Source organism: Amblyomma americanum, chromosome 1 (assembly GCF_052857255.1).
Source record: "Amblyomma americanum isolate KBUSLIRL-KWMA chromosome 1, ASM5285725v1, whole genome shotgun sequence".
Lineage (NCBI taxonomy): Eukaryota > Metazoa > Arthropoda > Arachnida > Ixodida > Ixodidae > Amblyomma > Amblyomma americanum.
In genome coordinates, this window is record NC_135497.1 from 265,596,853 (window position 1) to 265,612,146 (window position 15,294).

Sequence of the window (15,294 nt, forward strand, 5' to 3'; positions counted from 1 at the left end):
GTATGCAGCAGCAGCAGAGAAGCTTTCAGCAACCACTCTGCTGAATAAGAAAAATTCCACAGGACGAAAAGAAAAAGTCTGAAAAGGTAAAGCATGAAAAGGTAAAGTGATGGAAGCTCATTCAGGCTCTCAGAAATGTTTTAAAAATTCTAAAAATTTCAGGACTCGAAGCTTATTAAGCAAAAGCTGAACAACAAAAAGTGGTAAGACTATTATTTAAGTAACACATCACAACTATCAATCACGGCAGGTGAAGCCATACTCCCTTTTTATATCATGTGTTAGAAAGCATGCATATTGTGCCACAGCTTAACATGAAATCCAACTGAACATCAATTTTTACCATGTTACACACACTAAGAGGTATCACTGCAAAATCATGAACATATTCTTCAGTCATTATTATAAGCTAGCATTTAACAATTTCAGATTTATAATTCTAGTACATCTTCCCCCCTCAAGCCTTTTTTTTTCACTAAGTCTATAAGAAATTAAACAAACGTCCCTGAACTGTTCAGCTTATCAAAAAATTCTGCTTACCAGGGTTTACCTTAAAGGGAACCCATATTATAGCAAAATGTTTGCATTCATGCCTTCAGCTGATTTTCATTTTTACAAGAACTTTGTTTTACAAAACAGCCTTTACTCTTCTCAAACACACGAGTCCATGCACTGTGAAGCACATTCGCAGTGATATAGCATTGTGTTTTGTACAGTACTCACGGATTGAAATAGGACATTCGGAGCGCGTGGCCGTCGCTTCATGGAGTGCCGCCCGTAGACGCTCATGAAACCAAGGTGGTGCATTGTGGTATGGCGCGAGAGGGAGAACATCTACAAAGCAGAATTGTTCCTTCCAGTAGCCAATGAGCCGGCCTGTGGTTTACCACATGCCGCGTGGCACTGCAAGGTTAGCGCTCCGAATGTCCTATTTCAATCTGTGAGTACTGTACATATATAAAGCCAAAGCCAAGGGTTCTCAAACAGTGTTTTGCAAAACTTTAGGGTTCTATGGATGGATTGCATTAGATTTCCCAAGCACCCATATTGATGCACTGATGCACACTGATGCATTGATGCACATAGATGCATTGATGCACTGCCCAGAACCCACTCGGGCAGCTGACTGCTGCAGCACGTTTGCTTGCATTGCATGCCCAGTGGCCTAGCCTGTTCATTTGTACACCGTCATCGTTTTCTGATGATTCGCCATTCGCCTCATTGTGTTTATACAGTGCAAAGATGCCATTCTAGCAGCTGACTGCCACATGTGCCACCAAATTAGGCCTGCTTGCATGTTCGCGCATCGTTGCCGTCTGAAGAATGCTTTGCCCCGTTGCATTTATGCACCAGCTGTGCTTCTGCTCAAGTTGCATGCACCCAAGCTCAGCCCATTCCTATGTTAGCACACCTTCTATTGGTTGCTAAATTAGGATTAAACAAATTATGAACATGCTAACAATAAGAAAAGAAATGTAGGATATTTTACTCTTCACAATTTTGAGCGTATGAACTGGGAACATATGATTGAGGTTCTACTGTAATGGACTGCCGGGAAGCATCTACTTTTAAGCAATTTTTTTACTGCAGTCCTGGTGCAAAATGTACAAGAAGTCCCATACTGTGATGAACATTGAAAAACCAAGCATCTACTCCAATAGCACAGGCAGCAAACCTCAAAAGCTCACTTTTATGCCTTTTGATGAGGGTAGCAGCTTTTGCTTACTGAACAGAAACAGGTCACCCTTGGGCAAGTACTGACTTACATATCTTTACCTTGATTGAATTTTGCTTCTTTGAAAACTAGTCCACAACAAACCTACACATCACAATTCTGCACATTAGGGCTGTGCATCTATGAATGAAACCACCACAGTGGATCAGTGACTTTGGCTTTCGGCTACTGATCACAAGGTCGTGGGATTGAATCCCGGCCACAGTGACTACATTTAAATGGAGGTGATATGCAAAAGCGCCCCTGTGCTGTGTGATGTCATTGCATGTTAAAAGAACCGTCATTGCATGTTAAAAGAACCCTAGGTGGTCTAAACTAATACGAGACCCTCCACTATGGCATTGCATCAGGACGATAAACTCCACATACCATACCATACGTTGAACTCCACATACCATACCATACATCTATGAATGACCTCAACCTGTTCATTGGCAAGCCCAACTGTACACCACAGCATAGCACTGGCCTCAATCCTTGCTAACAAAATAAAAAAAAGAAAAGAAAAGGAGGGGTGAGGCACCTTTTTTTCTTGTGGTGCCTGTGGCGAGACCAGTTGGCTGACTTTGCTGGGCTGGATCTGCAAGTTGGTGGTAGCACAACGGCTGAAGATCTCTTGCAGATCGCCCATCAGGTCCATGTCGATGTGCTGGAATGAACTACTGGAGCCAGTTTCCTCAGACAGTTCAGCCACTGTGTCTAGGTTTGGCTCAGTGGGGCTCTTGACGGGTGTCCTAGTACTAGAAGAATTTCAGAACACAGGAATTTCAGAACAGGAAGCACCAGAGGTGCTTTCAGGCACAGTACTGCATGCCTTTTTCAAAATCATTGTGCCATTTCAGCTACTTACTGTGTGGTGAAGTGAACGTACGAAACCATGCTACATAGTGATTGCTCAAATTCAAAATTTTGTTTCCCTTCTCAAAACAAAATCTACTTTGACGAAATTTCCCGAGTTCAAAGTTGATACATCCAGCTTATCACAATAGTCATACCTTGTATTCTTACTTGGATCACCAGTGTGTGTGCAACTGGTAGCTAAACATGAGAAACGATGTTTTTCGCATATTTATTTTATTACTTTTTGTCAGGAATGTGCCTAAATACCAGAGACCAAGCTTATCCTTCTTTAGGTACTACAATGAACATTAAAAATTAGGGGTGTGCAAATATTTGAAATTTCAAATACGAATAAATTATGTTTGATATTCGGTTCACATTCATATTTGAGACATTGATATTCGTGAATTTCTGAATATTCGAAAATATTCTAATATTCGCTAGTGATCATAAACCGCACCCACTTTCATATATCCAGCCCTGGCAAAACCACATTATCAGGGCAAATTATCCGACGGTGGAGTTTAAAGTGCCAGGAAAACAATACAAATGCGTCACCTTCGCTTTCTTCTGCAGTGTTTATCACGTGGACCGATCGTATTCGGCCACTGCTAGGCTTGACCTCGAGCGATATTCCGCAAGTGAACCCAATAACACGATGACCAAACACCTGTTACACAGTGGGAGAGCGCGCTGTTTTTTCTTTGATGTGTGACGAGGATTGGAGGGCCCCTGTCGCCAGAACAAAAATAGCCTGGCCGCGTAGTTTCGGCTTCTGAGCTTCGCCTCTAGCCCGCAGCGACAGCAGCTGTCAGCCCGCACATTCGCTCATTGTCCGAATCCAGCTCCGCACTGGTTTCAGACGGCGACTGGCGCATCGCTGATAATTATTTTTCCTATTTAAAAGCAGCCTTGCCATTCCAACGCCGTTTGCATTCCCCACGCTTACGTCTTCGTAGTCCTTCGAGCATGCTGAAAGTGAGAGTTTGGTGTTGGTGCGATGGAGCTTCCTCGTAAAGGTACGAACACACTAGCGGAAAAACGCGCGGCAAGCCGCTGGCGGCACAATTCGCAGCGCGAAAGGGACGGCCATACTGGCGGCAAGGAGTGCGCGGGAAAGTGCCGCCACGCAAGCTCTTTTCACGCAAAACCGGTCGAAGTCCCTGTTTCCGGAGGAGCGCACGCGGCTCCGCTGCCGGCGCTGGAATGTAACTTTGGTAGGAGCCAAGAGGTGGCGACACAGACGCTGGCCACGTGACTAAGTCGGGCGCCCCTAATTGGTCTCCCTGCTCCGCGGCACGCGGCAAGCCGCCGAAAATGGCTCCTCGACCCATCCTCTGTGCAGCAGACCAACCCGCCGCCGACGCAGGCTTCGCGGCACGCGGCGCGCCGGCGGCGGCGGGCCACGCGTGTTTCGCCGCCAGTGTGTCCGTACCATAAGGCTTCACCGCGTTTTCGGCACTCTTTTTGGAGGGAGAGGAGCTCGGGGCAATTTATAAATCGACCTTCAGGTAATCCAGGCATTTCTTTCGGTCCCTTGAACTCCGAATTAATGAGGTTTTACTAGTCATCATGGTATCTTTAGGGCAGTCATGTGTCATTTTATGGATTTCATTTTACATGACCACATTACAGGTTGGATGCTGTTCTGCTGTTTAATCAAGCAGTACACAACTCTGTGCTCATTATGCCTTTTATACAGTGCTGAGTCAGTCTGGTTTTGTTTATTTCAGTTGCAAAGAACATGCACCATTTTGAAAAACGTAAGTGCCACAGCATTTGCCTGTATATCATTTCCATTTTTTTTCATAGTGAACAGATATTCGATATTTTATTCAATATTCGAAGACATTTTTCTTTCATATTTGTATCTGATTCGTATTCAAAAATTTCAAAATCCACATACCCCTATTAAAAATACAAAAAAAAGGAAATTTGCATCATACCTTACAACAAATTATTGATGACCTTGTATAGATATAGGAAAAAAAAAGGAAAAGGACAAGCCATGTGCCAAACACCCAATATTTAGAATTTTTTCCCAGTGCCTGTTTTAAATCTAGCTGCAAATTTCGGAATGTGCTCAAACGATCACAAAACTTTTTTAAAAATATTTTGGAAAAGCATAATCCCGTATGCACCTAAACAGCATAAATTTTTTCAGACAGATCTGAGATGGTGGAGTGTCGCACCTGGGATGCCCAGAATGGAATGACCCTCAAGTAAAGCTTCAAACGTCATCAAGTGGTACATCATGGTCCATTCTTGTGGCCCATCAAAATCACTCAACCTGCCTATGTAAACAATACAAAAACAACTAGCAAGACCTACATTTTTGTTCCATCATTTGTACACATGGACAAAGATGTCGACTGGCCCAGTGCAAAAGCATTCGCAAGGCCAGTAAATCATGACGTGCTCACCAACATGTGCTCACTGACAAGTTAATAAACAGTGACACCTCACACCTTTACAAAAAGCATTAAGAAAAAATCTCCCAAGTTTGCACTACAGTTAAGGAGGGATGCAGGTCTTAAAACTATTTATTTTTATTTGACATAATCCTGATCATCATTACCACAAAAGTGTGCTTTTTGTGCAGAGTTTAAATATGCAATTAGATTTTGAATAGCTCAATTAGAACAAGTTAAGGAGTTCTATGGCTTTAATTGGGCTCTTCATTACAGGCCGTTCGCCAAAAATATTTATAAATTATTAAACATATTTATGGAACTGCATCACCCAAGACGCACTTTGTGCGGTGATGCTGTTTTTACACTTGCCTCAGTGAAGATACTTTGGTAAAAAAAAATCGATCAATTGAACATACATAAAGGTTCAGCTAGTAATTTAGGAAAGAAACGAATTAAAAATGTATTGCATAATGCAAAAGCCAGTAACAGTAGCATCAACGCACAGCTTTACTCCTGCCGAATAAATCGATACCAAGCTCATTTCAACTGCCCAAGGCAAACGAGAAAAACCTATAAGGTAGAGACTATATTTGTAAAATTATGAACGGAAATCTAAGGAGACTTTAAGTCTGTGAGCACTTATCGAGTCGCGGGAAAATGGCTGTAGTGTTGGCTGCACTGCTCTGATGCCATCTTGAAAAATGTCAAACGAAAGAGTGCGAAATGGGCTTTGGAACAGCAGCAGTTGGAGAGCGGTTTCGGAATTGTGATCGTATGAAGTGAAACGTGATTTTGAAACTCCCTTTTCATGTTTAAGCCGCGAGACTCTCTAAATATTCATGTTTTCTGTACTTTGCGATTGTTTTGAGCACGGATATTTTAGTACAAAAAACTCTTTCGAAAAATTGACTTTCTTGCAATTTTTTATGATTTCAAGACCCGCATCCCCCCTTAAGCAAGGAAACACTTCTTGCATTCTTACCTTGTCTCTAAAGAAGTAGTTTTGAGTGGTGAAACCAAGCCAGAGGCATTCTGTAAAAATGAACAAATATATCTGCATTAAACTGTTATTACACCAGTATATGAAAGCGACAGAAGTGACCGACCTAAGTTCTTGAGGCCAACTTTCTTTAAATTGTTCAAGAGCAACCGAGTTGTTCGTTTATTTTGGAGGATATGTGACGATATTAACTCATGTTCAAGTGTGCAACCATGGTTGCTATGATTCAACTCTTGAAGAATGGTATTTTATGAAGCTACCTTTGATCGCCACTTAATTCACATACATTTCCTGTCACATTAGGGTCCAAATTAGCAGAGTTCCATTACACACTGTGTTGCATGCAAGTGTGCATGGAAGCATTTTTTACCTTTAGTGGCCAGCTAAATTTTGCATGTTTCTGCATTCAATTAAGTTGTTAGTAGGTGCTATGTCCTGTTCTTTTTCTCTTTGTGAGCCTTTTGCAACATTACTTTCATATGTATTAAAGTTGATTTCACAGTCAAAGCAACTATAATCAGAGTCTAACAGCAAAATAATAAATGTCACTCAGCTAGCACCACTTGAGTTATGTGAAGCCAGCTAGAAGCATTACAATGTCTCTGCAGTGCCCTTTGAAATAATGGGACTTTGCAAATTTTATGGCTACAAGCTTTAAAGCTGAAATTTCTTAACTTCTGAACTGTTATTCAGAAATGCCTAAAATTTTTTCCTCATCAGCATGGCTTTCGTCAATCATTTTCATGTGATATGCAACTCATTGCCTTCATCAATGAATTATTTGATGCATTAGACAAGGAATTTTTCGTTGACTGCATATTTTTAGATTTTTCAGAAAGCATTCGATCATGCTAGTCACCAACTTCTTTGCTTTAAGCTCAGCAAACTGAGCACTGACCCGAACATTCTTTCATGGACCAAGAGGTTTTTGCGTCACAGAACTCGATTCGTCACTGCAAATAACGCTAATTCTTCACCATACTCTGTTACCTCAGGCGTGCCTCAATGGTCCGTACTGGGGCTGTTATTGTTCCTAATGACTCCACAATCAGGCTTTTCACAGACGATTGCGTTATAGAGTAATCAAGTTCGTTTCGGACCCATCCATACAGCAGCGTGACTTAAATAAGGTATCTAGTTGGTGTAACACTTGGCTTGTGAAACTGAATACTAAGAAATGTAAGGTTATGTGTTTCACTCCGGTCTGCTAACGTGAATCTTAGTCCCTACCATATTTCAGGCTCTGTACTTGAGCAAGTAACAATGTATAAATATTTAGGGGTTCAAATAACTGCTAACCTTTCATGGCAGACGCATGTCAATTATATTGTTAACAATGCTAACCGCATGCTTGGCTACTTGTCGTAACTTTTCTAAGGCTCCATCTTCTTTAAAGCTACTACTCTACAAAACCTTAGTGTGACCGAAATTAGAATATGCGTGCTCTGTGTGGGACCCGGGACTCGGAACTCTTACTAATCAATTAGAATCAGTACAGAACCATAGCGCCTGATTTATAGTGTCTACTTTTCCTGCACTGCTAACGTAACTGCTATGAAAAGTACTTTACATCTTGCTAGCCTCTTCGTAGAAAACTCTCGCGAATGCTTACTTTTCACAAAATTTACTGCCACAATCATCAGTTAAAACAGGATATTCTATCTGCGTCATCTTTCATATCACCTCGCAGAGATCATCAGCATAAGGTTCGCATTCCATACTGCTAGAACAATGCATATTGTTTATCAGCATATTTATACCAAAAACAGTCAGCGATTGGAACCACCTGCCCACCTTGGTTGCCGATATTTCTGACACGTTTGCTTAAAACAGCTGCTGAAAACATTGCGTTTGTCTAATCTGTCTTGTTACCTAATCCAATATTATATCCTGTGTAAGCTTATGGTTTTCTTTGCTGCATTACATTGTGTTTTTGTTCTGCTGTGTTATAATTACTTCTCTTTTTTATTTTTATTCCACTCCCTTCTGTAACGCCCCCAAGGGGCCTTGAAGGTATAGAAATAAATATATAAATAAATAAACAAATAAATAAATAAATAACTTACAGGCTGCTCTTGGCTAAAAGAAACCTGGGAAGAAGAACCACTAATTAGGCACTAAATATAGAAATCTTAGGTGATTAAATTTCGCAGGCTGAGAGTTTTAACAAAATGTGCAACTTCATGACATCAAAGTCAAATAGTAGTTATTTTGAGTCAATGATTAAATACAGTCCTTGGTTTATAACCAAGCACAAGAGCGTAGCGTCCACATAAAATGCACCGCCGAGGCACTCGTATTGGTGCTCCCAGACTTGGTGCCAGCTGTGAAACGTGAGGGAGAAAAATACAGATGTGCAGCTTGTGCTATGTGTGCAAGCACAGCACGAGAAGATTCGGTCCAGAAGCCTCCCGAGCTGAACCATTTTTCCTGGCGCTCCACAATGGCCCCGCGATGCCCGACAAGAGTATTCCACAGGAAACAATTCGGGAGGTCTTTTCAGCTATTGTGCAAGAGTGACATTAGTCACAAAGCATTTTGAAATCTTTGCAAGAAAGGAGTATCCAGTTCGAAATTTCAAAACAGTCAAGGAGTGGTCACAGTGGGCAGCTCTTTGGGTCAGTAAGAGTGCTAACGTAAAAAACATTTCCAAAGGCAATATAAAGTACCCAAGAAGCCAAGAAAACAATAAAAATCTTACACGATGCAAAGGTTGAAATGTGACAGGCCTTTTGCGGTCCATTGTTGGACTGGCTGGAGCACTCCTCGGTTGACTGCTGTCCCTCCTCGACAGAGCCATGTCATCCTGTGTGCCCTGATTGGATGAAAAGTTCCACACAAAACATACAGCATCAACAAAAACACATTTAAGGACACAGCCATTCCTACGCCTGCATTTACAACACTACTATGAAATGAAAACGATGCTGTGCACTACATACAATGCATGTCTGAATGCTTCTGCAGTAAAGCAAGAGCCAGTTATTTATTGACAAAAGGCAAAAAATGCCCTGTGCTCAGGTCATTTTGGATGGGACAAGCATGTTTATCAGCAATGGCAGAAGTGGTCACACAAACCTCGTCCATAGCTGATAAAGAACAAAGACACATTGCTATTCAACATATGCTTGAAGCTTATGCCTCAGCTTCCACGACACAGCACGTAAAGTTCTCCTTTCACAACACCCAAGTGCAGTGCACTACAGTTGCAGTCAAAAGACAAGCTGCAGCTGCCAATTACATATGCGTATTCACTGCACAGCATAGTCCAATACCACCATGCATACCAGAAATGGCAGTGAAATTCTGCTACTAATTAATATTCACAATTAAACCAGCAACGATGAAAATTTAAAAATAGCTCACTTCTGCCCTTTAGCATTTGCAGCAATTTATTCAGGATAACACTTGTGCAGTCTGTGTCAAAAAATATACCAGAAGTTATCACTTACTGAAATGGCACTAAGCCTTTAAGCTTTAAGCACCTTTGAAACTGGCACCTCACACCATCATTCAGTGTTGCTACACGCCAGCTCTCTTAAATACAGCAGAATCTCGATGATACAATCATAGTTGTTACACATTCCAGGACGATACGAATTTGTAAAATTTCCTGGCTAAAGTGCATTGTGTACACTGTATAGAATTTCAGGTATTCTGAACTCTCCTGCACCACTACGGATGGTATGAACGCACGAGCAACAACCACACCCTCGAGCACTAAACTCTGCCTGCACATCACCGATGCCATGATCACCAGTCATGCAGTACACACCACAAACAGTGAGTGGTGCCACGCAGCCTGCCTATCGGTGAGATTGCGAGTGAGGGTGGAGTTCAGCCGTAAATAAATTCCATCGGTCATTAATAGATCTGCGTGAATGCATTTCCTGAGCTTCTACATATGGATTGTTTGTTTGTTTTGGGTGATATGAATTTCGGATGATACGAATATTTCTGCGACCCCGTGAGATTCACGTCATCTAGATTCTGATGTAAGGTAATAGTCCAGGAATCCCATTTTTCTGAATGCACAATAGTATGCCCATAACCACAGATGCCAGAACATTATCCAAGTGTAACACTTGGGGAAATTCTTTATACTTTTTGCTTTGACATTGCTTCTGGAATGTAGAACAGTGAAACCTCTAAAAACTGCCAGTATCTGAATTTTGTAATGCCACTGAGGACACTGAGGTGTTAATCACATACATTGTTTACTTTTTTAAGTGGATGCCACCATACCAATGATGTCCTACTCCAGGCGGCTATCCTACTGCGGAAAATGGGCACAGTGAGCACAGGTCTACTGCTTTTTCATGATCGAAGGACCAGAGGCCGCAAAACTTTTGTGACCAAATATGGAAAAAAAACAACTGATATTTGGTTACAAAACATAGAAGAAATCAGGACTCTTGCAATGCATATGCACTCAAAGGTAATAAGCACAAAAATTACCTTTTGCATGTTAGCTATCTTGCCTTGGATATTTGTGTATGCTTTTCTGCCTTTGTCTTTCACCTGCAAAAGACATGCCAGCCATAAAGCGCGTCTGTGTCACTAATACACTGCATTGTGTTAAGCAAGCACACTACACTGCTTCTATTCACATATAAACCCGAAGCCTTCCCACTGCAGCTGCTCAATAGCCTGTAATACCTAGTGGCACGGGCTGGGACATTGTATTTTTCGATCTTTTTATAGTCCCAACATAATTTTTGTAGCTGCCCAATGAGATAAAATTTATCCAGAGATATCTTCTCACATTAGAACATAGACTGAACTACCTGGAGTATTTTACAGCATATGTAGCTCATCATTGCAGTCTTACAGTGAGTGCTAGGCATAAATCAGGGCTTGGCAGTAAACACCTGTATGTCCTAAATACTATTTATAATGCAGTTCAAGTAACTGCTATTTCTATGAAACTGAACTTGATATATATGTATATACCTCCATTCCTTACAGCCAGTCTATGTTTCCATAGGATTTGCTCCAAAGAAAATTTAAAATGTAATTGTGTGCTACACCGTACAGACTTAACACGGTGGACACAAACACTGTCAGTCATCGACGATTCAATCAAGAAAGCTTCAGAACATGTCTGGCACCAACTCATGACAAAATACAGGCACACCATGATTCCCACGTTAACCTTACCCTTACCCATTCGGCGCCTAACCGCAATGTTAACAGACTTCTTAAGAAACACCACAACATCCTTTTGCAAAGTGAAAGGATGCAAGAAGTGCTCCCATACTCCCCCGCGCATTGTGTATAGGTGTGCACGGAACACCTCTGAAATGGTAACATGATCTACTGTTGGCAGCCCTAGCTTCAGGGGATCTGCACCATGCAGCAAACCAAGGTGTAAACTCTGTCCGATGATGGCAACAGCTACCAGTGCTAAGAGTATAGCGTCAACCTTCACATTTGATATAGGTGGTAATTTCTCATGCAACAGCGCTAATGTTATCAACCTCCTGGAATGTGGCACCTGCAGGGCTCGGTATGCGGGACAAATGGCTACACCATTCAGAATTCGAACTAAACAGATCACAGGTATGAACGAAAGCCAAATCTCCCCTTTCAAAACATATAAATAATATTCGACATATGCTTGCTACCTTCACAGCTACTCAATTCCAATCGGAGCTCAAAACACATTATGACCATAAAAACTGTGAATCATACCTGATCCATAAACTTAACACTGTCTCTGGCGGCATTTACGAATCAGTCGGCAGGCTGTCACGCCTACATATTTGAGTCTTTGCACGAAATCCTAACACGCTTATAATGAGGAACAAATAATTATTTCAAACACATCAGGAAGCGGAAGGAAATAAAACAGACGCGTAATAAACGTTTTTCATTTTTTGGTGACTTATTTGTACCCGCAAGGTTCTTTCTTGAATCAACAATGATGTGATAACTGCTTTATAATCTCATCTTCCATGCTTATATTTCATCTATAGTCAAGCTATTGAAACTCTTCGTTCTATTGTTAAGCACTGTCTCATTCTATGATGCTCACTTCTCATTTATATTTGTCCTACTATCATTTGTTGTGCTGCCGAACAATGTTCCATGGTGTAAAATTTCTTCTTTAGCACAGTTTCTATCTTGTGCTGGATTTGAATTTATTTGTGCGCTTCTAAGCTTTTCTCACATATCTTCTGCTGTTATTACAAAAGACATGTTCGTGTATCCTGTTTTTCTCTCTGCTATTGCACTACAATTCTCTCTCTCTCTTTTTTATAATCTTGCAAACGAACATATATGGTCATCATATGTGGTTGGCACGGCTCACGTGGCACTGACCGGAGCCACCTTGAGTTGTCTAAACCTGCGAGTATGACGTCACGCGAGACCACACAGACACTTCCAAATGGCATGCACTTCCCTTCTTTTGTTAATTCCCCGCCCCGCCTTTCTTTTTTTCCGACTCGGTTGCCCGCCCGATCACTCACATGCCCTCCTCCCTTTCACCTCATGCACATGTGTATTCACTTCGTACGTGCACGCCTTGGCATCTTTGCTCCCCCCTGTGTGTCAGTGGCTCTGCCATCTTTCCCTTTTTTTTTCTAGGCCCTCTATGTGCACAGCTGAACGCGATAAGAAGACGCGTGTAAACGCTGCACCATCGTTCTTGACGAAGACCGGGCCCCATTCGAAACGTCTAATAAATGCGTTAAGTTTCTTCACTGTAATGTTGGTTGTTATGCTGGTCTGCTCAACCATTACTGCAGGGAAATGAAACACTGGCAAGCCAGCATATTAATGGCGCCCAATCTGCCTCTACAGGATAAAAATACCTGTTTTTTTTTCACCTTGTCTTTGAATGTTCATGTCCAACACAAAGGCCAATCACTGACGTGGTAATTAATAAGATGCCCTTGACATGTCTTGAGCATTGGCTATGAGTAACTCACTCCATGACAGATTCATACAATTCTGAGAAACACCTGTGGAAGCTAAGTACTAGTTTGATTCATAGTTACAGCTAATTTGAGCTGAGTAGCAGTAACTGACCTCAAAAATTTTGCAAAGCAGCTGCACATACTATTACCATAATAAAATCCAAACGTACAGTCAGATTACTCGGTAAAGCTCGAACAAAAAGAGAACACCTGGAAATAGCCTTTAAAAAGGAACAATAAATTCTCGATCCATTTATTTGCAGGATGCCTGCAAGCAGACAAAAGAATGCTTTAATGAAACTTTAAGGTCATTCTGCTTCTTATGTGGAACAAGCAAAAAATAAGTGACACATACTACTGCTAAAAACATCTCTTAAGCATCTGGACAACTTGGGTCTTCGTACCAGAGCTCCTTTTTCTATGGCAATGTCAGTATCAGTAACAAGTGAAAGCACTGGTGCACTTTTGGAACACTAAAAATTTAAATAATTAAGCTAGCCCTTTTATAAAGCTAACTTTTTATCAATAGTTGATCAAACTAGTTTACTGTAAGTCGAAACCACTGCTGGACTTAGCCATTTCAAGTACTTGAAGTGCGATGTAGGTACGCAAAACATGCAGTCACATTCACTCAGTTCATCAGCTCAGAGCCAACGCAGCTTCAGTGTTGAGGACACAGTTGAAAAAACAGCTAAGATACAGTTCATAAATCCATGACAGTAAACTTGCAGTTACTGGTACTGAATATACTGCTGGCAAGCTTTTTGCTTTGTACTCCTATACTTTTTACACAGTATGGCTTGATTCTTTCACTACAGCCATATTTAAAAGAAAATGGAGCCAAAAATCTCAGGGCAGGTAATCTACAAAGAGAATATTAGCTCTGCTTGGCACATCACCTCAAGACCACACACTACCAATGTTTGTGTCACACGAGACATGTCTTGTACCACAGCCTTTATCACACGCACTCAAATGTACACCAAAAAGGTGTAGCAACTTACAACAGTTGGCTGGAAATAAAGTATAGTAGAAATAGAAAGACTGCCCTGCTAAAAGCTTTTTCTTAATGAAAAATATAAAGTATCCTACAAAGCTATCGCACCTTCAGTTCTCAGTGGATTTCTTGTTTGGCAAAAGTAGTAATTTTTCTTTATTTAATCTTGTGAACAATTTCACTGCACAAGCTCATTATTTTTAAGCAGTGCCGCTGTGCTCACATAGAAGAAAAGCCTCATTTTGGTCATACTATTTGGTTGCCTCGAAGTACCTGAAATTACATTTCTCATTCAAAACATTCCCAAGAGTGCGTTTTATACTTTCCATTAGACTGTTACGGATGCTGCCAAACTATACACAAACGGCCTGATTTTTTCAACTTATTCAGTGCTACTGGCTGCGCTTCCCATAAACAAGCTGTGAAGTTCACTAGCACACAACACCAAGAAGGCTACTAGCCTTACATTTCAACACAACAAAAGAAGGGCGCTTTTTCCTAACAGTACTTCACTATCATACACTTGCTCTGCTCAATCAACAACTCATTTTCACAGCATTGACAAAGAAAGCAAGACACACATCAAAAATGGTGATGGAGTTTCCACGGCGGAAAAGTTTTGCAGCCACAAGGTCACCTTAGCACAAATACGCCTGTGGAAGCCATAGAGGACTGCTATGTTCACACCGCCTGGCTACCGTGACCACAGCCATATTAGCTCGCTGCTGGCAACGTCAGTAGTGACAAAAATTGCCTGCCATGCCTCACTGTGAAAGCTCACGGTGGAAGGGTCTCTCACGTCCTTGAGCAAATAACCATTTCATGCAAGTACTTTAAGTCCTGTTGCTGCTTTCAGGAAATAAACTCAACTTTATGCACTTTAATTTAGCTCCAAAAATTTATTCGTTCATGGGCTGCAGTGCTACTTGCGATGCTTCTCAGTAACAGCACGAAACAAAGCAATGCTGTTAAGCATGTTAGGTGTAATCTACATTCATTGAGGATATTACAAGACTATGTTGGTCATAACGAAGAAAAAAAAGCGGCTCACATTACCATCCACAAAAGCTATGAGGCATTATGCAAATATATGCTTCTCACATGTGCGAGTAGACTGTAGTCTTTGTAGTGGCCAACGAATGCAAGGACTGCGCCAAATCTCCCCTTTCAAAACATATAAATAATATTCGACATATGCTTGCTACCTTCACAGCTACTCAATTCCAATCGGAGCTCAAAACACATTATGACCATAAAAACTGTGAATCATACCTGATCCATAAACTTAACACTGTCTCTGGCGGCATTTACGAATCAGTCGGCAGGCTGTCACGCCTACATATTTGAGTCTTTGCACGAAATCCTAACACGCTTATAATGAGGAA

At 41.3% G+C, this 15,294-nt stretch overlaps 1 protein-coding gene across 4 annotated transcripts in view; it reads right to left on the reverse strand.

Annotated features, from left to right (window-relative positions):
- The window catches only part of LOC144115036 (DENN domain-containing protein 1A-like), a 75,988-nt gene that overhangs the window by 4,947 nt on the left and 55,747 nt on the right, over nucleotides 1–15,294 (reverse strand). For 2 of the 4 annotated variants that reach the window (XM_077649163.1, XM_077649161.1), the window contains 5 exons: nucleotides 10,448–10,510; nucleotides 8,691–8,804; nucleotides 8,056–8,079; nucleotides 5,972–6,021; nucleotides 2,259–2,475 (listed from right to left, as the gene is read on the reverse strand). In XM_077649163.1, coding sequence (XP_077505289.1) covers nucleotides 2,259–2,475; nucleotides 5,972–6,021; nucleotides 8,056–8,079; nucleotides 8,691–8,804; nucleotides 10,448–10,510 — 468 coding nt within the window. The remainder of the gene's footprint in view (nucleotides 1–2,258; nucleotides 2,476–5,971; nucleotides 6,022–8,055; nucleotides 8,080–8,690; nucleotides 8,805–10,447; nucleotides 10,511–15,294) is intronic. The other 2 variants (XM_077649164.1, XM_077649162.1) reach the window with 1 other exon arrangement.